The sequence below is a fragment of the Culex pipiens genome, chromosome 1, assembly GCF_016801865.2.
Source record: "Culex pipiens pallens isolate TS chromosome 1, TS_CPP_V2, whole genome shotgun sequence".
In the NCBI taxonomy this organism is placed as follows: Eukaryota; Metazoa; Arthropoda; class Insecta; order Diptera; family Culicidae; genus Culex; species Culex pipiens.
The window spans coordinates 64,673,034-64,697,229 of record NC_068937.1 but is presented as its reverse complement, the minus strand read 5'-3'; the positions used below and the strand labels follow the sequence as shown (position 1 = coordinate 64,697,229).

The 24,196-nt window shown below is 43.5% G+C and overlaps 1 protein-coding gene and 1 long non-coding RNA gene across 5 annotated transcripts in view; one reads left to right on the top strand and one right to left on the bottom strand.

Annotated features, from left to right (window-relative positions):
• Positions 1–24,196, bottom strand: part of LOC120429738 (JNK-interacting protein 3) — a 67,724-nt gene that overhangs the window by 34,565 nt on the left and 8,963 nt on the right. Inside the window, exon 1 of one of the 4 annotated variants that reach the window (XM_052711067.1) lies at positions 12,620–14,110. The exons of the other annotated variants lie outside the window; for them this stretch is intronic. Coding sequence (XP_052567027.1) covers positions 12,620–12,673 — 54 coding nt within the window. The 5' untranslated portion in view covers positions 12,674–14,110. Of the gene's footprint in view, positions 1–12,619; positions 14,111–24,196 lie in introns of those variants that run through there. 4 annotated transcript variants of the gene reach the window in all.
• LOC120429739 (uncharacterized) lies at positions 10,118–12,887 on the top strand. Its single transcript, XR_005607472.2, has 2 exons — positions 10,118–12,417; positions 12,477–12,887. It is a non-coding gene; the product is annotated as an uncharacterized LOC120429739 (long non-coding RNA).

Genomic DNA, 24,196 nt, shown 5'->3' with positions numbered 1-24,196 from the left:
ATCGAACCATACGACTTGGGGCAATATGGGTATCAAAATTCATGGTTTTTGAAACTGGTAATTAATATGGCCATTTTGACTGGATTGGCCACACCCGGAGTAGCCAGTGCCCTCGGGAAGGTTCTACTGGGGGGACATTAATCGAACCATACGACTTGGGGCAATATGGGTATCAAAATTCATGGTTTTTGAAACTGGTAATGAAAATGGCCATTTTGACTGGATTGGCCACACCCGGAGTGGCCAGTGCCCTCGGGAAGGTTCTACTGGGGGGACATTAATCGAACCATACGACTTGGGGCAATATAGGTATCAAAATTCATGGTTTTTGAAACTGGTAATGAAAATGGCCATTTTGACTGGATTGGCCACACCCGGAGTGGCCAGTGCCCTCGGGAAGGTTCTACCGGGGGGACATTAATCGAACCATACGACTTGGGGCAATATAGGTATCAAAATTCATGGTTTTTGAAACTGGTAATGAAAATGGGCATTTTGACTGGATTGGCCACACCCGGAGTGGCCATTGCCCTGAGGGAAGGTTCTACTGGGGGGACATTAATCGAACCATACGACTTGGGGCAATATGGGTATCAAAATTCATGGTTTTTGAAACTGGTAATGAAAATGGCCATTTTGACTGGATTGGCCACACCCGGAGTGGCCAGTGCCCTCGGGAAGGTTCTACCGGGGGGACATTAATCGAACCATACGACTTGGGGCAATATAGGTATCAAAATTCATGGTTTTTGAAACTGGTAATGAAAATGGGCATTTTGACTGGATTGGCCACACCCGGAGTGGCCAGTGCCCTCGGGAAGGTTCTACCGGGGGGACATTAATCGAACCATACGACTTGGGGCAATATAGGTATCAAAATTCATGGTTTTTGAAACTGGTAATGAAAATGGGCATTTTGACTGGATTGGCCGCACCCGGAGTGGCCATTGCCCTGAGGGAAGGTTCTTCCGGGAGGACATTTACGGAACCATACGTCTTGAGGCAATATGCGTATCAAAATTCATGGTTTTTGATACTGGTGATGAAAATGGCCATTTTGACTGGATTGGCCACACCCAGAGTGGCCATTGCCCTGAGGGAAGGTTCTACCGGGAGGACATTTACGGAACCATACGTCTTGGGGCAAAATGCGTATCAAAATTCATGGTTTTTGATACTGGTGATGAAAATGGCCATTTTGGCAGAATTGGCCACACCCGGAGTGGCCAGTGCCCTGAGGGAAGGTTCTACCGGGAGGACATTGACGGAACCATACGACTTGGGGCAATATGGGTATCAAAATTCATGGTTATTGAAACTGGTAATGAAAATGGCCATTTTGACTGGATTGGCCACACCCGGAGTGGCCAGTGCCCTCGGGAAGGTTCTACCGGGGGGACATTAATCGAACCATACGACTTGGGGCAATATGGGTATCAAAATTCATGATTTTTGAAACTGGTAATGAAAATGGCCATTTTGACCGGATTGGCCACACCCGGAGTGGCAAATGCCCTCGGGAAGGTTCTACCGGGGGGACATTAATCGAACTATTCGACTTGGGGTAATATGGGTACCAAAATTCATGGTTTTTGATACTGGACATGAAAATTACCATTTTGATTGGACATTTTCCGAATCATACTTGTTTTGGCAATTTATTTCCACAGAGGTGCCAAAGATTGAAAACATTTTATAGGAATTAATTATTTAGGATTAAATACATAGGCAATGTTTTAAAAATATAAAATAAAATAGAATATTTTTTAGGAGTTTTGTACAAAGTTCTTTGTCATATTGGTCATGTAGAACATAACCACCTGCACCTTTTTTTCAACATGAATCCTAATTGTATCTTGCTGTTCAAAATAATACAAGTGAAGGAAAATAACATGAACATATATAATGACTTTAAATAAATGATTTGAACTTTAAAAAAATATTATAGATGTCAAAATCGAGACATTATGAGAAATAACATATGTTTAAATTTAATGTTGGTTGTCTCCCAAATGGTTCCATTTGTGATTCTGAAATTCAATGTTATAATTTATTTAAATATCTGCCAAATTTAACAACTCATTTTATTGTATCGCTAGATAGTACCAATACTGTAAAAATAAAATTAAACATAGAGAAAAGACAGGAGCGATCAATTTTTAATAAAATAAATAGGGATTCATTAAAACTGGATTCAAAGCAAAAAAGAAACATGAATCTGTAAACCTGCTAAAATAATTTAGTGGTTAGCATAAACAAATCAAAGTTATATCCAAAACAAACGTAGCATTTTCAAAAGAAGTTAATGATTCAAAATTTGTAACTAGATTTAACTGTAGGTTAATTGCATCGACTTTTCTAAACCTCATTCATGTAATTTTTTTTCTAAAAATATAAAAAAAATTAAGGCTTAAAGTTAAATCCATTGATTAACAGATTATTATAGTTTTCTATTAAAATAAACACCTTTTTTTAAAAAAAAATCACAAAAGGCTATAGACTAAAGAAGCTACGTCAGTTTTGGTTTAAGTCAAACAATTAATTGCAAAAAATTGTCAGAAAATTTATAATTTTTGAAAGATTAACGAAAATAGCAGTGAGTGTACAATAAATGGACAATCATAATCAACATAAAACGAGCTCACCCGATCGGTCTCAGATTTCCGGCGACAGTAATAGTCTCGTCACTGCTTGTTCTTTCTCGAATGCTCACAACCGAGCCTCTCGAGCACGATGGCCACGGTATCTGGGCAAGGACCTCTCTTTGCCTAAACCGTTCACTTTTTTATACAGGAATTTTCATATTTCACTGTTATCACAACATATCGATATTTACACAAAGATTAATAAAGCTTATTTTTTTTCTAAACGGTTCCTTCATAAATTTTCACTTAGCTCTCCACCTTATTTTTTCAAACATACTTAAAAAATAATGCCAACACTATTTTCAATGGCAAACCCCACCCCCCAACCCCCCCTCGACCACCACCACCTTCTTCCCAACTCCAGCCGCCATATTGAGGACGGGTTTAGACAGCTGCTAAAATGACAGGATTTGTTCTAGGAACGAGATTTTTTCAGAAAAGTCATCTTAAGATGTCCCTTGCACAACCCTTTTAACAGAATTTAGTTTCATTGAAAAGTACCTGAGAAATTTTAAAATCCGTAAAAAAATACTTTGACCCAATCTCACCCCCCAGACCCAATGTCACCCACACTGACGGTCCCCTAAAACATATCAGAAAATGAAAAAAAAATAAAAATTGTGTTTTTTTTTTGCAAATCAAGTTTTAATGACAAAAAGTGAAATTTTTACCGTGTATCACATTTTTCCAGTGTAGTCCTTATCCATACCTAAAACTTTGCCAAAGACACCAAATCGATAAAAAAAATCCTTCCAACGATACACATTTTCACAAATCATTTTTGTATGGACAGCTGCCAAATTTGTATGGAAAATTATGCATAGCCTAGCATTGGTGTCTACCCGTAGTTGCTACTCTGTTATTGACCAGGACCTCCAAGAATTTCTCCGTGGACCACAGATGAAGAGTAGGAACCAACAATTCCACATCGCAACTTTAAAATGTCCCTATCATGCTAATCAATCACAGCGCCGGCCACGACCAGTGGTAAGACACGGGGAAGTGGATGGGAATTTCAGTCCGATACTTGAGTGAGGGAAGTGGATGGGAATTTTAGTCCGATACTTGAGTGATGAAGACCGCTAAATCAGCTGCTTCTTCTACAAAGTATCACGTGAGATTCGAGGGGGTAAGTAAGACGGGTGTTAAGCAAGGATTCACCGTGGTAAGTGATGTGGCCAGTCAAAGTTATTTATAGTCCTTAATTCTTCGTATGTTCTTAGATTCATCTTGAAAGCTTTCCAATTCGGTTCACCAAGCTTTTTGTGGTGAATTCTGGTCGTGTTGAAAGTTCAATATTTGCCTAACGAGTATGCAACCGAATAAGTTCTTGAATTCAACATTGCATTGTCCTGTTCTTAGGTTCTCAGATTCCAATCAAGTTTCTTGGATTCTTATAGCTTTTTTAATCCTTCTAGTCAACTAAGCCTCGATGGTCTGGTGTTTAGCATTTTTTTCTGCTTACCTAAAGGACGGGGGATCGAACCCCGTCGCAAGCTAATGAATAATTTTTCGTTCATATTCAAGTGTTCAGAATTCCTTCTTTCCATAATTTCTCGATAGGAGCAGATGGGAATCGAACCCAGAACCTTCCGCTTACAAAGCGAACAGCGTAACCATTTAGCCACGCCTACCAACTTTGTATGGAAAATTGTATGGACAAATTAATTATGCAAAATGGCTTCTTTGGGTATATCTAAGACTACCAACTGTACGGATTTTTCCTTACCATTCGGATGTTCGAACCTCTTCGGATTTTTAACAGGCCGGAATTTGTGTAGGGAATTTTACGCATAATACGGATTTGTACGGAATTTAAACAACTTTTTAATCATTGAATTGCTTTTTGATTTGGTCGAAGCTTTTGTTAACTAGAAATTTGTATTTTTCTGTGAGTTTGATTTAACCCGTAAAGACCCGGGACGTTTTGTGTTTAGTAAAATCGATGTAGCTCAGCCAGTTTTCAACCGATTTGAGTACTTCAAGTTGCAAAATCAAGGGGATTAGAGATGAACCATCCCCCCTGACCCCTCCCCCTTTGAGGGGAGGCAAAACTAGCTGTCTCTGAGTGAAAAATCGAGGATAATCTATTGTAAAAAATTGGGAAACCCATAAATTTCAACCAATTTTGCTCTTTTAACACTTCTGAGTCACACAGATCAACTTCCGGTTACGTAGAACCAATACCGGATGTTCCGGATACCGGTTCTGGAAGTTCTCGGAGCTAGGCAGAACTTGGTCATAGATCTGAATGAAACATCATTGTAATCCTCAATATTAACAGCAAATATGATAAAAAAGTATCATTGTTGCCAAAAAACCTAATCTGCCCACATTATGGCCACCCCGAATGTTCCGGATACCGGTTCCCGTGGGGCCATTTTTCAAAATCATTCAAAATGGTCAAGTGACACCTCAAACATCGTGGAATCAGAAAGATAGTTACTCTACAACTTATTTCTAGTGTCCAAATATGGTCACTCCGGATGTTCCGGATACCGGTTCCCATGGGGCCATTGTTCAAAACCACTGAAAATGGTCAAGCGACACTTCAAACATCTTGAAATTAGCCAGAAATTTGTATTATAACTCTTGTCAAGTACTCTCGACAATATCCTGTCAAAGTATGGCCACCCCGGATGTTTCGGATACCGGTTCCCGTGGGGCAATTTTTCAGAACCACTCGAAATAGTCAAGCAACACTTCAAACATCGAGGAATCAGAAAGATATTCACTCTACAACTCATTTCTAGTGTCCTCGACAAGATCCTGTCAAAGTATGGCCGACCCGGATGTTCCAGATACCGGTTCACGTGGGGCCATTGTTCAAAACACTCAAAATGGTCAAGCGACACTTCAAACATCTTGAAATTAGCCAGATATTTGTATTATAACTCTTGTCAAGTACCCTCGACAAGATCCTGTCAAAGTATGGTCACCCCGGATGCTCCGGATACCGGTTCCTGTGGGGCCATCGTTCAAAACCACTCAAAATGGTCAAACGAGACTTCAAACATTGAGCAATCAGAAAGATATTCACTCTACAACTCATTTCTAGTATCCTCGACAAGATCCTGTCCAAATATGGTCTCCCCGGATGTTCCGGAAACCGGTTCCCATGAGACCACTTATCAGAACCACTTCAAACCTCATGGAACTAGCCAGATATTAGCATTATAACTATGGTCAAGTACCCTCGACAAGATCTTGTCAAAGTATGGCCACTCCGAATGTTCCGGATATTGGTTTCCATGGGACCACTTTTCTGAAACCGGTATGTCCCGGATACCGTTTCCCATGGGGCCATTTATCATAAATGAGTGGTTCATGGTCATGCGATACTTCAATCATCTTGAAATTAGTCAAATATTTGCTTTATAACTCTTGATAAATACCGGTTTCTATGGGGACACTTTACAAAACTACTAATAATTGTCAAGCAACTTATCATACATCGTGAAATGATTCAGATAACCGGATACCGGTTCCCATGGAACTACTTTTCAATACCACTCGAAATAGTCAAGTGACACTTCAAACATCTTGAAATAAGCCAGATATTTGCTTTCTAACAATTGTTAAGTGTTGTTGTGGGAGTCCCACACCTCAACTGATCAACTGGAACAGTTGGAACAGAAGCTGGAAGTTCTCAGCACGGAGTTTCGTCGACTCAGAGTGAACCCCAACCAGAAACGGTCTCGCTCTGCATCTCGATCCAGAACACCTTCTATGGGTGAAAGTTGTGCTGGTACCACAAGATATACGGCAATGCAGCTGAACGCTGCAAGCAGCCATGCAGTTTCAACGTGTCAAAAAAACTAGAGGACAGCCCACCTGCGTCGGCAGAGGTGGGTGCAGAATTATCAAGCCGACGTCTCCTCCTTTCGGACAAAACAAGTGGACTCCGGTTTCTGGTGGATACCGGGTCTGACGTATCTATTGTCTCGGCAACTCGGAAGGAGAGAATGTCAACGCCGACGCCGTTCCAGCTGCATGCCGCAAACGGTATTCCGATCAAAACCTTCGCCAACCGATATCTTGCGACGGACCTCGGACTTCGTAGGAGATTTACCTGGAACTTCCTCGTGGCGGAAGATAGCCACGCCATAATCGGAGCAGACTTCCTGGCTAACTTCGGCTTACTGGTGGATTTAAAAAAAACGACGCGACAACGAAGCAGCAATCTGCTGGCAGCATGATGGCCACGCCCATGCACAGCATCACAACAATCCATCTGGATCATCCTTTCCGTGAGTTGCTGGTCAAGTTCTGACAAGTGACGTTACTCGCAACCATGCAAGCCGATGTGCAGCACGAGGTAACACACCACATCGTCATGAAAGGGCCATCGGTGGCGTCGAAAGTCCGAAGAATGCCGCCGGACAGGCTGAAAGCAGCCAAGGAGGAGTTTGCAGTGAGTTTGCATGACAGAGCTCGGCATTTGCCGGCCTTCCAGTAGCAGCTGGGCCTCAACGCTCCATTGTGTCCCCAAAAAGAACGGCCGGTGGAGATTCGTCGGCGATTATCGGCAGCTGAATGAAGTGACTGTACCGGGGGTCGTAGTAGTCCATGATTGAAGAAAGACGTCAAATATTTTCGCTGCTGCTTTTCTTTGAATTGTTATTCCAAAAAATAAAAAGTGGTTCCGGAACTAATCAGTGCAGTGGTGAATGGTGTTGTTCGTGGTGGAAATGTTCAAGTAGTGGTTCCAGCAGGACGGTTCAAACAAGGACGTGGCTCGTTCCGGGTCGGTCGCGGAACTTTTCCGATGACCAGGGTGAATGTGTGTTCGACCTGGAGATGGTCAACTTCCGGAAGTCTTTGAGAACTGACCCAAATTGGAAAGTTAGCGAGCGAAGAGAGCGAAGCGGTCGTCGGTTTCCTCGTAGATGGACTCATCGAGATCAAAACCCTGTGAACGAAACGGAAACCGGAGCCGTGGCGCACGGTTTAGTTCGTCGGAACCGGTTAAGGTGGAACGCAGTTGCAGTTCCACAAAAGGAGGGAAAGGAAGACGACGGAGCAGATTACGAGTGGGGCGTCGGCAAGCTGAAGCAGCCCAAGCGGGAACAGGCCTTTTTCGATGTGTTGTGGGCATACGAGACCTTTGAAGAGAAGCTGATTTTGAAAATGTTATCAACTGGTGAGCTCGTTCTTTTTATAAGACAACCATACTTTCATGTATTCTGACATACACACACATCAATGAAGACAAACCACGCCAATCTTACTATATACGCGGTAGGGTGTTCCCTCGGTCGTTCGCTGTGAGTTGTGGATTGCCTGCTTCACTAATGAAGGTTCGAGGGGGGGGGGGGGGGTAAGCTTATTAATTTCTCGTCGCTCCATACCATCAGTGACGTGATGGGAGCAAGGGCGTCTATGCGAAGTGTCCCCATATCCGCTACAAATTTCCTGCGCTTGGGAAGGGAAAAGGGAAACCATTTTATTTTATGCGCCGGTATTTGTAGCATTGAAATTCGTGCAAAAAAACTTATGCACGTGGGTGTACAGATTATGGAGTAAAAGATGATCGAATTGTTCACCTAGCGCTCACATGTGTTTCGGGACCAAGTTGCCTGCGGGTATGGGGATCATACATACATACATACTGAATGGAGTGACTGTACCGGACCGGTACCCGGTGCCACATGTGCACGACTTGCTGAACTCACTACAAAGTAAGAGAATATCAGTGTCTTGCGAACCTTCTAGGTGAACGGGCACTAGAGCTGCGGTATTTTTTACTACCTAAGCTCAGAGTTTTTTCAAACAAAATTCACAGTTTTTTTGAAGACTACCTGAGTTATTTTCCAAAATTCAAAAGAGTCTTTTCAAGACTAACTCCACCTGAAATTTTGTTGTATTTTACAAACGAAGCCATAATTTTGAGAGAACTTTGCTTGCAAAATGAACGCTAAATCGGCTAACGGAAATAGAAAAGGAAAACAGCCTCTTCTGAGGTCTGATTCTGAATGTGAGAATCAGAATCAATTGGTGTTTTATCCGAAACTGTTGACAAGGATCCTTCTCCTCGTACTGAGCCTTCTGCCGTCGAGAAACGAGTAAAGGCTCCGCCAATTGTAGTGACTTCCGTCTCCAATTTGGCCAGCTTTCGAACGCAACTGAAGAATTGCAAGGAAACTTGCTACACAGAAAAAAAAAGTTGAATTTTGGAATGTTGAAAATTTGGTAGGTTGAATATTACCTCTTTATTTGTGTAATATTACATAAAAAAATGTGTAAAAATGTGAACCTGATGAATATTCATCAAAAACTGATGAAAATTCATCATTTTCTGTGTTAAAATTTATCATTTATTTTGCCACAAAATCTGTCACCATTTCCTGATGAATATTACCATCATTTTTTTTCTGTGTATTTGAAGGTTTCGTTCCAGCTTGGTCGAAGAGGAGAATGTCGCTTGTTGACGGAATCTTTACAAGATCACCAAACTTTTGTTGGTTATTTGAAAAACCACAAACACAATTTCTACACATATGGGACCAAGAATGCTCGTCCATTCAAGGCGGTCCTGAAAGGTCTCTCCAACGACTTGTCGGTGGATGAGATCAAAAACGAACTTAAGGTGTTGCTTGGCTTTGCCCCATCCCAAGTAATACCAATGAAGAAAAAATCAAACGGGAATATTTCTCGCTTTGGTTTGACTTCACAATTTTATCTGATTCATTTCAACAGAAATGAAATCAACAATTTGAAACTTTTGGACAAAGTTCAGTTTTTGTTCCATGTACGGGTAAAGTGGAAGCATTTTAAGAAACATGGCGGTAACGGCGTTGCCAGGCATTAGGTCACGGTACTGATCATTGCGCTATGTTTCCAAAATGCATGGTTTGCGGGGATTCTTCTAACAACAAGGACAATTGTCCCGTGAAAGAAGTCACCCAATTTAAATGTGCAAATTGTGGTGGAAATCACAAATCAAATTTCTGGGATTGCCCTATCAGAAAAAAAGTTTTGGATTCTCGTGCTAAGCATCAGCCGAAATCCAAACCGAAATTTTCTCAAAGTCAGGTTGTACCTGCATCTTTAAATCAAACGTTCGTGCTGTCTCACTCGAACAATGCTAGAAATACCCCTACCGTGCAAAAGTAAGGTAACAACAATGGTATTTCTTATGCCAACGTCGTTTCGGGTTCGGGTTCATCCACGAATTTTAAATCCTCTACCAATCTCCCTGAAATTGAACAGGTACCTCACATTTGAAATGTTTCTGCTGGCAACGCTTTGGGATCTTCTGATCTCGGTGATGTTACGTTTGAAAAACTGACTTTTTTTTTTTCAAAACTCACTGTTTGGTTTGATTCAAACAATGAGTAATGCTACAACCATGATGGAAGCTATCCAGATTGGATTAAAATTTGCCAATGATGTTGTTCTTACTGTTCGGCCACGGGCCGACTCCGCGGGGACCAGAACCACCAACTCACCGATTTCTTCCAGCAGCAGACGAAGTGGACAACCAGCGGACCAGAGTGCGAACTAAATAAAAACAAGTTGTTTGCTGGCTCCGCCAGGTGACCTGCCTGGTCGGAGGTTGACCTAAAAAAGACCGTTTTATTACACTTAGCATTACACGATACATTTCACAATATCACAGCACAATAAATCAGTAAGTAAATGAAAACAATAACAAAGATCCCTACGTAGTGTTTTGTGTCAGTGTGGTGACATTTGTACGAATTCACCACACTGCTGTCGGGGGGCGTTTGTTAGTATCTGGAACACTAGATACGTTAGGGTTCCAACACTTACCCTGAAGTTAAATCATGGATCTAAGTAATTCCATCAATATTATGAATTTTAATGCTCGCTCTTTAAAAGCGAAAGAAAATGAATTTTTCAACTTTTTACGAGTTTATAACGTACATGTTGCTGTTATAACCGAAACTTTTGTATCACCACGTACACCCGGTGGCCGTTGTCGTACGTGAGAGACAATTAACATTTAACAAATTAAAAGCAAAGACAAAAAAAAAGACTTAGGGGAGTTTGGGGTAATATGGACAGTGGGGGTAATTTGGACACCCCTTAAAAAAACACATTTTCTTCGGATATAAAGTGAAAACGGCAATTTAAGTGATAAGGCTAGTACTAGTAATGGCCTAGGAGTATGGACAAACCAAAAAAGTTGGAATAGGTTAAGTAGTTTTGGTATAATATGTAAAAGTTTCCAAAGGCCGGTTGGCACGGCCTTAAATTCTAATATTTGAAGGTTAGGAAATAAGGTTTTGCAGGGGTTATATGGCAAAAAAGTGGACATTTTTTGTTTAAGGGGGTTGCTTGGACGATGCCAGAAATATGTACGTATTAAAATTGTTCATTTTATCCATTTTTATCATCAAAAATTGCAATTAATGATAGAACATGCTATGGGGGTAATTTGGACATGGCTTGTGGGATAATTTGGACATACCTGAAAGTGTACCTGTCAGGCAACAAAAAAGTAACTTTCATGGTTGGATGAGTTTTTAAAGGGATTTAGATAAATTTAGAGGGATTTAATATGTCAAAACAATCAAAAAGGAATGTGAGCAATGAGAACTTTCACGAAACCCCTATTTTTTTTAATTTAGATAAATTTATTCCAATATTCGAATTAATGAAAATCTGATTACTGTACGTTTGGCGTTCAACAAGACTCTAATGTTGATTGCTTCTAGTTAATTTCTTTGACATTTCTAATTTCTATGCAGGTTTACAATAATATTTAAATTTGAAGGGCTACAGAATGTAAAATTTAAAAAAAAAGGTGCAGGTGGTTATGTTCTACATGACCAATATGACAAAGAACTTTGTACAAAACTCCTAAAAAATATTCTATTTTATTTTATATTTTTAAAACATTGCCTATGTATTTAATCCTAAATAATTTATTCCTGTAAAATGTTTTCAATCTTTGGCACCTCTGTGGAAATAAATTGCCAAAACAAGTATGGTTCGGAAAATGTCCAATCAAAATGGTAATTTTCATGTCCAGTATCAAAAACCATGAATTTTGGTACCCATATTGCCCCAAGTCGAATAGTTCGATTAATGTCCCCCCGGTAGAACCTTCCCGAGGGCATTTGCCACTCCGGGTGTGGCCAATATCCTATAAATTAGAGATCCTAAATAGGGAGACTGGACGAAGTGAATTTGACGTACCCAAACAGACGCGAGTTTGACGTATCCAAACGAGCATTTGCCTTTACGCCCAGCAAAACTTATCAGTGTTGCCAAGCTCAAAACATACGTTGCCAGATCGATTTAGCAAGCTTAGACCAGTCTCCCTATTTAGGGTCTCTACTATAAATGTGGTCCCAAGCCTATTGCCCCAAATCATTCTGGTCCGGTGACCGTCCTTACAATCTTCATAAAAACAGAATTCCTCCCAATTTAGTGCACAAACTGTGTCTTTCAATGTGTGCGTGTGTGTGTGTGTGTGTGTGTGTGTGAGCAATAAAATCACAGAGAACAGATGTATAACACATAGGAAAATCCATTGAAAAAGCTGTGTAAAAATTCAAACCAAAATAAGTTACAAAGGGTGTAAAAGATCCGCATAGATGGCGTGTCTGCCCAGTGAAAAATATTTTACGACCATCAGCCCCGCATCGGCCGTACCTGCGGCCGTACATTCCCACAGGGGTGGCGAGGTCAGCAAAGCTGGTGATGAAATGTCAAATCAGAATTGTAAACATAAACATAGCCTGCGATTCGTGATTCGTTTTATGGAGAAAAAATAATTCTAAGGAAATTTCCAATGTTGGTAAGCCACAGCAAATTGTAAAATTAAAGAATATTGCGGCTGAGTGATTCTTTTTACAGGTGAACAAACTTTAAAAGCCTAACCAGCAGTAACTTCGAAGACCCGGTCACCAGATGAGCGGTGTTGTGGTGCAGTGCGCTGGCAAGTTGTTATCGTCACAGGCTACCGAAGAGGAGATGGCCAAAAATGATTTATTCCTTACCGTATAGTTAGCTGTTCGACATGAAAAACAAGTTCCACATCGGCAAACCTGCATAAGACGAAGGGATTTCAAGGCAGGACCATGACGAGTTCATCAGCAACAACTTTAAGCGAAGGGCTGCGAAATTGGCAGCGAACGATTTCGCTTCTGAAATCAACCGGAACTTCTCGGAGAGTGCGGTAAACCATCTCCAACCTTTCACCACCCAAAATGAAGCAAGAGATATGTACTTTTGAAGCATCTAGAAAATAGAATTTTAAAAAGCTGAGTCATTGTGTGTTTTTAATCCTTTGTGTTTTATTAAAGAACAAGCTTCATTGCTGATTAAAATCTAGGGTTACAAATAAAAAACAGAGTTCATTGGTCAACTTTAGGCGGGTAGGTTTGATCTCATCTGGCTGTCCGATCGACTCGTGGGTGCTGACTTCCAGGGAGTTGCTTGGTTCGCCGTTCTCGAGGACCTGGTTTAGATGATGTGTGGGAGCGTCGTCGGATGATTCGAGCAGCTCGAGCTCGATGATCTAATCTGGCATTCCGATCGACTCGTTGGTGTTATGGGGCAGATAGGTCCAGCTGACCATCTGGTCCGTCTCTGTAAGCAGATCTTGTTCGTGGCATACACCACTTGATCCTTGATCATCGCCGCGGACACCGCTTGATCTGTCGCTTTCAAGGTGACGAATTTGTGGAGGAAAACTAGGTTTGTCGGGCACGTCGAGTTTCCTCGGGTCGACGGTCTCGTGCTCGGCCCAGTTGACCGAAGTAGGTATCCCACGCGATTCGCCACTCCTGCAGTCATCGTTTGACAAAACCTGGCCGCTGGCTACCTGGATTCGAGACCTTGGCACAGCAGCTGGAACCGGTCTAAATTTGTTGTTCGAAAATTATTTGATGAATCGTTTTTTCTCGCACTTTATTTATTTCCGAAAAGTGGTATGAACAAACTTTTCACTGTTTCAAACCGGTCTGTCCAAACTTTTGAAACACAGCGTCAACTTCCGGATTCCCACAGTTGGCCACCCACCGGCGACAGCTGTTGAAAAAGATAAAATTAAAATCATAAAAAAATCATTCAGAAATGTGATGTTTCCGCTATCTTCAAGAATGCTTACAGAGCAGCATCCTTCGGAAAGCCATGATAAGTTCTTCGCTCTGGGAACAGGCCGGAAACGTTCCTACAACCCGCAAATTCACACCTACGGCCCATTTTTAAACTCAGTCTTCTTTTTGCTTCTACTTTGGCTTTGACGTTTACAGACGATAACAGTCAAAAACATCTGTCAAATTGGTCGAACCGGGGTCAACAGTGGCGCCTCTAGCGGATGCTTCACAAATCAAATTTAAATAGTTCGTAACGGTTTTTACACAACTTTCCCATTTAAGTTGTACATCTGTTCTCTGTGATAAAATTACCACCATGGATCCGCTTTTGTCGAAACCTCGTAAGGCACTGAATTTTTCTGAGGCTATCTGTTAGCTTAAATAGTTCGCATGAAATGTGGCAACACATTTATAGGATATTGGCCACACCCGGAGTGGCCAGTGCTCTCGGGAAGGTTCTACCGGGGGGACATTAATCGAACCATACGACTTGGGGCAATATAGGTATCAAAATTCATGGTTTTTGAAACTGGTAATGAAAATGGCCATTTTGACTGGATTGGCCACACCCGGAGTGGCCAGTGCCCTCGGGAAGGTTCTACCGGGGGGACATTAATCGAACCATACGACTTGGGGCAATATGGGTATCAAAATTCATGGTTTTTGAAACTGGTAATAAAAATGGGCATTTTGACTGGATTGGCCACACCCGGAGTGGCCAGTGCACTCGGGAAGGTTCTACCGTGGGGACATTAATCGAACCATACGACTTGGGGCAATATGGGTATATAAATTCATGGTTATTGAAACTGGTAATGAAAATGGGCATTTTGACCGGATTGGCCACATCCGGAGTGGCAATTGCCCTGGGGAAGGTTCTACCAGGGGGACATTAATCGAACCATACGACTTGGGGCAATATGGGAATCCAAATTCATGGTTTTTGAAACTGGTAATGAAAATGACAATTTTGACCGGATTGGCCACACCCGGATTGGCCACACCCGTAGTGGCCAAACCATGAATTTTGATACCCATATTGCCCCAAGTCGTATGGTTCGATTAATGTCCCCCCAGTAGAACCTTCCCGAGGGCACTGGCCACTCCGGGTGTGGCCAATCCAGTCAAAATGGCCATTTTCAATACCAGTTTCAAAAACCATGAATTTTGATACCCATATTGCCCCAAGTCGTATGGTTCGATTAATGTCCCCCGGTAGAACCTTCCCGAGGGCACTGGCCACTCCGGGTGTGGCCAATCCAGTCAAAATGCCCATTTTCATTACCAGTTTCAAAAACCATGAATTTTGATACCTATATTGCCCCAAGTCGTATGGTTCGATTAATGTCCCCCCGGTAGAACCTTCCCGAGGGCACTGGCCACTCCGGGTGTGGCCAATCCAGTCAAAATGGCCATTTTCAATACCAGTTTCAAAAACCATGAATTTTGATACCCATATTGCCCCAAGTCGTATGGTTCGATTAATGTCCCCCCGGTAGAACCTTCCCGAGGGCACTGGCCACTCCGGGTGTGGCCAATCCAGTCAAAGTGCCCATTTTCATTACCAGTTTCAAAAACCATGAATTTTGATACCCATATTGCCCCAAGTCGTATGGTTCGATTAATGTCCCCCCAGTAGAACCTTCCCGAGGGCACTGGCCACTCCGGGTGTGGCCAATCCAGTCAAAATGGCCATTTTCAATACCAGTTTCAAAAACCATGAATTTTGATACCCATATTGCCCCAAGTCGTATGGTTCGATTAATGTCCCCCCGGTAGAACCTTCCCGAGGGCACTGGCCACTCCGGGTGTGGCCAATCCAGTCAAAATGGCCATTTTCATTACCAGTTTCAAAAACCATGAATTTTAATACCCATATTGGCCTAAGTCGTATGGTTCGATTAATGTCCCCCCGGTAGAACCTTCTTGAGGGCACAGGCCACTTCGGGTGTGGCCAATCCAGTCAAAATGCCCATTTTCATTACCAGTTTCAAAAACCATGAATTTTGATACCTATATTACCCCAAGTCGTATGGTTCGATTAATGTCCCCCCGGTAAAACCTTCCCGAGGGCACTGGCCACTCCGGGTGTGGCCAATCCAGTCAAAATGGCCATTTTCAATACCAGTTTCAAAAACCATGAATTTTGATACCCATATTGCCCCAAGTCGTATGGTTCGATTAATGTCCCCCCGGTAGAACCTTCCCGAGGGCACTGGCCACTCCGGGTGTGGCCAACCCAGTCAAAATGGCCATTTTCAATACCAGTTTCAAATACCATGAATTTTGATACCCATATTGCCCCAAGTCGTATGGTTCGATTAATGTCCCCCCGGTCCAGTCAAAATGGCCATTTTCATTACCAGTTTCAAAAACCATGAATTTTGATACCTATATTGCCCTAAGTCGTATGGTTCGATTAATGTCCCCCCGGTAGAACCTTCCCGAGGGCACTGGCCACTCCGGGTGTGGCCAATCCAGTCAAAATGGCCATTTTCATTACCAGTTTCAAAAACCATGAATTTTGATACCCATATTGCCCCAAGTCGTATGGTTCGATTAATGTCCCCCCAGTAGAACCTTCCCGAGGGCACTGGCCACTCCGGGTGTGGCCAATCCAGTCAAAATGGCCATTTTCAATACCAGTTTCAAAAACCATGAATTTTGATACCCATATTGCCCCAAGTCGTATGGTTCGATTAATGTCCCCCCGGTAGAACCTTCCCGAGGGCACTGGCCACTCCGGGTGTGGCCAATCCAGTCAAAATGGCCATTTTCAATACCAGTTTCAAAAACCATGATTTTGATACCCATATTGCCCCAAGTCGTATGGTTCGATTAATGTCCCCCCGGTAGAACCTTCCCGAGGGCACTGGCCACTCCGGGTGTGGCCAATCCAGTCAAAATGGCCATTTTCAATACCAGTTTCAAAAACCATGAATTTTGATACCCATATTGCCCCAAGTCGTATGGTTCGATTAATGTCCCCCCGGTAGAACCTTCCCGAGGGCACTGGCCACTCCGGGTGTGGCCAATCCAGTCAAAATGCCCATTTTCATTACCAGTTTCAAAAACCATGAATTTTGATACCTATATTGCCCCAAGTCGTATGGTTCGATTAATGTCCCCCCGGTCCAGTCAAAATGGCCATTTTCATTACCAGTTTCAAAAACCGTGAATTTTGATACCTATATTGCCCTAAGTCGTATGGTTCGATTAATGTCCCCCCGGTAGAACCTTCCCGAGGGCACTGGCCACTCCGGGTGTGGCCAATATCCTATAAATGTGGTCCCAAGCCCATTGCCCCAAATCATTCTGGTCCGGTGACCGTCCTTACAATCTTCATAAGAACAGAATTCCTCCCAATTTAGTGCACAAACTGTGTCTTTCAATGTGTGCGTGTGTGTGTGTGAGCAATAAAATTACCACCGTCGATCCGTCTCTGACGGATTTTCGGTCAAAACTATCTGTTCAGAGGCTATCTGTTAGCTTATATAGTCCGCATGAAATGTGGCAACATTGTGCAAATTTTGCCTCGTCTCCTGCTTTCTTGGAACTGTCACGCGAGAATGTTGCACCATTGTTGCCACATTTCATGCGAACTATATAAGCTAACAGATAGCCTCTGAACAGATAGTTTTGACCGAAAATCCGTCAGAGATGGATCGACGGTGGTAATTTTATTGCTCACACACACACACGCACACATTGAAAGACACAGTTTGTGCACTAAATTGGGAGGAATTCTGTTCTTATGAAGATTATAAGGACGGTCACCGGACCAGAATGATTTGGGGCAATGGGCTTGGGACCACATTTATAGGATATTGGCCACACCCGGAGTGGCCAGTGCCCTCGGGAAGGTTCTACTGGGGGGACATTAATCGAACCATACGACTTGGGGCAATATAGGTATCAAAATTCATAGTTTTTGAAACTGGTAATGAAAATGGCCATTTTGACTGGATTGGCCACACCCGGAGTGGCCAGTGCCCTCGGGAAGGTTCTACTGGGGGGACATTAATCGAACCATACGACTTGGGGCAATATGGGTATCAAAATTCATGGTTTTTGAAACTGGTAATGAAAATGGCCATTTTGACTGGATTGGCCACACCCGGAGTGGCCAGTGCCCTCGGGAAGGTTCTACTGGGGGGACATTTACGGAACCATACAAATTTGGGCAATATGGGTATCAAAATTCATGGTTTTTGATACTGGTAATGAAAATGACCATTTTGGCAGGATTGGCCACACTCGGAGTGGCCATTGCTCTGAGGGAAGGTTCTACCGGGGGGACATTAATCGAACCATACGACTTAGGGCAATATAGGTATCAAAATTCATGGTTTTTGAAACTGGTAATGAAAATGGCCATTTTGACTGGATTGGCCACACCCGGAGTGTCCAGTGCCCTCGGGAAGGTTCTACTGGGGGGACATTAATCGAACCATACGACTTGGGGCAATATGGGTATCAAAATTCATGGTTTTTGAAACTGGTATTGAAAATGGCCATTTTGACTGGATTGGCCACACCCGGAGTGGCCAGTGCCCTCGGGAAGGTTCTACTGGGGTGGGTATCAAAATTCATGGTTTTTGAAACTGGTAATGAAAATGGCCATTTTGACTGGATTGGCCACACCCGGAGTGGCCAGTGCCCTCGGGAAGGTTCTACTGGGAGGACATTAATGGAACCATACGACTTAGGGCAATATGGGTATCAAAATTCATGGTTTGGCCACTACGGGTGTGGCCAATCCGGGTGTGGCCAATCCGGTCAAAATTGTCATTTTCATTACCAGTTTCAAAAACCATGAATTTGGATTCCCATATTGCCCCAAGTCGTATGGTTCGATTAATGTCCCCCGGCAGAACCTTCCCGAGGGCACTGGCCACTCCGGGTGTGGCCAATCCAGTCAAAATGGCCATTTTCATTACCAGTTTCAAAAACCATGAATTTTGATACCCGTATTGCCCTAAGTCGTATGGTTCGATTAATGTCCCCCCGGTAGAACCTTTCCGAGGGCAATGGCCACTCCGGGTGTGGCCGATCCTGCCAAAATGGTCATTTTCATTACCAGTATCAAAAACCATGAATTTTGATACCCATATTGCCCAAATTTGTATGGTTCCGTAAATGTCCTCCCGGTAGAACCTTCCCTCAGGGCAATGGCCACTCCGGGTGTGGCCAATCCTGCCAAAATGGTAATTTTCATTACCAGTATCAAAAACCATGAATTTTGATACCCATATTGCCAAATTTGTATGGTTCCGTAAATGTCCTCCCGGTAGAACCTTCCCTCAGAGCAATGGCCACTCCGAGTGTGGCCAATCCTGCCAAAATGGTCATTTTCATTACCAGTATCAAAAACCATGAATTTTGATACCCATATTGGCCAAATTTGTATGGTTCCGTAAATGTCCTCCCGGTAGAACCTTCCCTCAGGGCAATGGCCACTCCGGGTGTGGCCAATCCTGCCAAAATGGCCATTTTCATTACCAGTATCAAAAACCATGAATTTTGATACCCATATTGCCCAAATTTGTATGGTTCCGTAAATGTCCTCCCAGTAGAACCTTCCCTTAGGGCAATGGCCACTCCGGGTGTGGCCAATCCTGCCAAAATGGTAATTTTCATTACCAGTATCAAAAACCATGAATTTTGATACCCATATTGCCAAATTTGTATGGTTCCGTAAATGTCCTCCCGGTAGAACCTTCCCTCAGAGCAATGGCCACTCCGAGTGTGGCCAATCCTGCCAAAATGGTCATTTTCATTACCAGTATCAAAAACCATGAATTTTGATACCCATATTGCCCAAATTTGTATGGTTCCGTAAATGTCCTCCCGGTAGAATCTTCCCACAGGGCACTGGCCACTCCGGGTGTGGCCAATCCTGCCAAAATGGTCATTTTCATTACCAGTATCAAAAACCATGAATTTTGATACCCATATTGCCCAAATTTGTATGGTTCCGTAAATGTCCTCCCGGTAGAACCTTCCCACAGGGCACTGGCCACTCCGGGTGTGGCCAATCCTGCCAAAATGGTCATTTTCATTACCAGTATCAAAAACCATGAATTTTGATACCCATATTGCCCAAATTTGTATGGTTCCGTAAATGTCCTCCCGGTAGAACCTTCCCTCAGAGCAATGGCCACTCCGAGTGTGGCCAATCCTGCCAAAATGGTCATTTTCATTACCAGTATCAAAAACCATGAATTTTGATACCCATATTGCCCAAATTTGTATGGTTCCGTAAATGTCCTCACGGTAGAACCTTCCCACAGGGCACTGGCCACTCCGGGTGTGGCCAATCCTGCCAAAATGGTCATTTTCATTACCAGTATCAAAGACCATGAATTTTGATACCCATATTGCCCAAATTTGTATGGTTCCGTAAATGTCCTCCCGGTAGAACCTTCCCACAGGGCACTGGCCACTCCGGGTGTGGCCAATCCTGCCAAAATGGTCATTTTCATTACCAGTATCAAAAACCATGAATTTTGATACCCATATTGCCCAAATTTGTATGGTTCCGTAAATGTCCTCCCGGTAGAACCTTCCCACAGGGCACTGGCCACTCCGGGTGTGGCCAATCCTGCCAAAATGGTCATTTTCATTACCAGTATCAAAAACCATGAATTTTGATACCCATATTGCCCAAATTTGTATGGTTCCGTAAATGTCCTCCCGGTAGAACCTTCCCACAGGGCACTGGCCACTCCGGGTGTGGCCGATATCCTACCAAATTGTTCCCAATCACTTCGGTATTCCGGTGACCGTTCTGGCTACCGTCAATAACTTCTTGGACCTCCTCTCAAGTTCGTGCACCACCTGCGTGTGTGTGTGTGAGCAATAAAATTCCCAACGTAAGGTCCGTCTTTGATGAAAGTCTGATGGACACTAAATCCTCCAGAGGCTAACTTTTAGCTTAAATAGTTTTCACGGCATCTACGCAACAGAAACAGAATGTCACGCCGAGGGCTTGCGACGGTAACGCTACATTTTCGAAAAATTTTGCATTGACACCGCAGATAGAGCTTTAAGACAAAGTCCTTTGTCAAAATGATATTTTCAGGCTAATAAATTCTATATAAAGATTGATTTATATAAACATAAACGATACCTTATTCACTAAAAACTATACTTGTGCCTAATCCAGAATCAATGTTTAAATCATTTCAGTATTAATGATTAAATTATGCGAGGGGGACGTCACTTCCGTGCTAACCGAGCGATAAAGCTTCCTTTTCAAACCTTTGCAGCGTTCACTTTCACCTTTTCGCTTTAACTTGCTTTAACGCGCGTTAACCGCGATAACTTGCTTTTTGGCTTACCTTTTCTTGCGTTCTCGCTTCACACTGCTCGATTTTTTTGACAGCGAGAACTTTGTTTTGCTCAATTTTTCTCCGTCACCGGACGGATGGTGGTCAAAAAAACGTTTGCGCCCGGAGTGGAGGAAGCAAGATTCTCGCCGCGTTGTGCTGGTCAAGAGGGACACCAGCGGCTTCAGCGAGTGCAGCTTCCGGACGGAACATGAATGAAAACAGACGTGCTTTGTTTCGCACGATGGGGCCGGTGTTGAGTTCGAAGAGCTTGCCAACGGTTATGTACGACGATGAACCTGCGGAGGGCAAAACCTGCAGCCCACCGGTCACACGAAAGGAGTTGAAGCCACAGATTGTGTTAGTGGGTTCTGGACGGTGAAAGGTTCCCAAAAATCGGATCGGATCCTGTCCTGTCAAAGCTTCCTGGAGCGAACCAGATAGATACGATTGGCAGTCAACTGTTGCTGAACGAACCGCACGTGTCCTCGTACCACATTCCCAAGAATCACAAGAATTTTCGCGGACGCGGATTTGATTAATCCGTCGCTGCTGTCTAACCTTCTCTTGGAATTGGAAAACTCGGTTCAAACATCGGCCAAGCGAATGTTCCTTAAACAACATCCGGCAAAAACACCAGAAGGTTCACGGCGGAAAAAGCGTCTGCATCGAACTGCCGGGCGTAGTGGCTATTAACGCCCCCCCCCCTTCCCCCCCTCCACAAAGTATTGTAATTGCAACAGACAATAGTAAATTATGTATGATGGATAGGGTGTGTTTTCTTTTAACAAACTAATCATTTGTTGAAGGAAACTGAACTGAATAAAATAAATAGTTCTTTATTTATAATTGTTTTGATTTCTTTTGTAAAACATCAGTTATTCGAGGAGAAAACGGAACAGACCGGGGCCGTGGTAGATCGGAAGCGGGATCGGGTGCGAAAGTTGATGCGCGAGACCAGTGACTCGGGAACGTCCAGCTTGGAGTTGCCACCATTATTGAACGCTGCTCGATTCTTTCTCGGAATACTGCCCAGATGGTTGGGTGCGTCCAACGCTTGATCTTGAAGTTGTCCGTGATCGTGATGCAGCATTGTCGGTGCTTGACGAAGCCGGACTGTGGATCGTCTTGAGCGATAGGTAGCCGTAAGTGAAGTACGGATCGGCGAAGTGCAGAATTTTCTTGGTGGCCCTGTTTAACTTTAGGAAGGTCGGCAACTTGGCACAGACGGAACTGCAGCAGCACTTTGCAGATCTTTGGACTTGCAGATGGGTCATCTCGCTGCGCGGAATGGTCCCTTCGATGAGTGCCGTTGGCTCGGGAATGGCCCCCTTGTTAAATTCCGCCAGCACCGGTGCAGGCAAGCTGTTCCTTTTGGTGATGTCCTCACGGAAGTCCAGATTCAACAGCGGACCTCCTTTGGACGCACCCGTGTGGCCAATAGTATGCGCGAGGAGCTGGAGAAGCACGACAATTCTTGTTTTCCAAACTCTGGAAGGCGAGCCACTAGCCGTTCGGGGATAGGCTGACCTGCGGGCATCTAGTACATCGTTGGATCGGCGTGTCCATATCCACCGGAATGTCTCGCAAGCATTCGTTGTCGGAGGTTGTCATGAAGCGCCGGTTATCATCGACGAAGGTGATCGTTTTGACCGAGCCCAGACGTGTGTCCCACTGTAAGAGAAATGAAATTTGAGGTTTCTTATCCAATTATTTTCAGTTGAATCTACTCACTTGGTCTTCTAGTCAGAAGCTCTTGTATTCCGAGTCCTCCCGTACAACCTGCCCGGAGCAGGTTCGCAAGCAATGCCGCTGGTAGTAAACCTTCAAGATCATGATCCGGTCGTCCATGCTGCAGTACAGCAGCAGGTGGGCCGATTTTGAGGGACCACTGGATAGCAGAAATGTTCTTGGTGTGACCGGTTCAGGTGTGGATGTGAGCCTACGGCAGCAAGCACCAGTCGGTGGCACCACTTTTGCGTAGATTGACCCCGACATCCTACGGCGGTTGCAGGAACGATCGAGCCAGATAATCGACCGAGTTCTTGATGTGCAGCACGTACTTCTCCTCGATCAGCTTATCTTAATTCATGCGGTTCCAGTACTGCTTCTTACACATCATCTTCTCGATCTTAGTCCGCTCGGTCCCGTTCGGTCTCGACGCAAGTTCGCCATCCTCGTTCTTGCCTCATTGTCCAAAAATCCCTGTATGTTTCTCCGGTTCCGGTTCTGCAAGTTTCACTCCGCGGGTTTTAACTTAACTCGTTCATCGTCGGGCACAGCAAACGGAACGATTCCACCTGCTCTTGATCTGCTCCAGGGGACTCCCAGCGGAGCGGCACAAACCTGCAGCGATTTTGCCACCGAGTGGGCTGAAACCGACATTGACACAGAAGTAAACAATTCCAACATTTCCGATCGTTAGCAATAAAAAAAACTCACAGATTGCTGTGTTTATTTTCTCCGCGAAAACTGCGGGAAAAAAATCAAAACAAAAAAAAACGAGTTGCCAAACACGATCAAAAACTGCTCGATTCAAGACGGCAAGGTTGCAAGATCGATTTCGTTTGGTTCAAAAGTCGAGCAGACGCTGACCGCTTTAACTCGCTTTAACGCGCGTTAACTTGCGATAACTTGCTTTTTGGTGGCGATAGGTGAAAACTCGGTACGATGAGTAGCGTTGATGTTATTCGAGCTCGTTTTTGTGCGTTTTAGTGAATTATCGCGGAGTGACGTCCCCCTCGAAATTATGTATACTACACTGAACTATTTGTTATCTTCCTATTGAATTATAGTTCTATCACAAAATCATTATTTAAACCTTTGATGAAATATTGTGAGCAAAACAACACTTCAAAATATAAAGCAATTACAAAACCAGGTTGAAGGATAAAAACATGCTCAAAAAATCAAATGTTAAACTTATTCTTCAACGTGTGTCCAAATTACCCCACAAGGTATGACCATATTACCCCACAAGGCATGTCCAAATTACCCCACAAGGCATGTCCAAATTACCCCATAGGGGTGTTCATATTACCCCACACAAAAATGTGGAGGTAATTTGGACACCTTTTTATTTTTTCGATAAAAATGGGTTTTTCATCAAAATTTATCGAAATGAATGATATTTTTCCGTCAAATG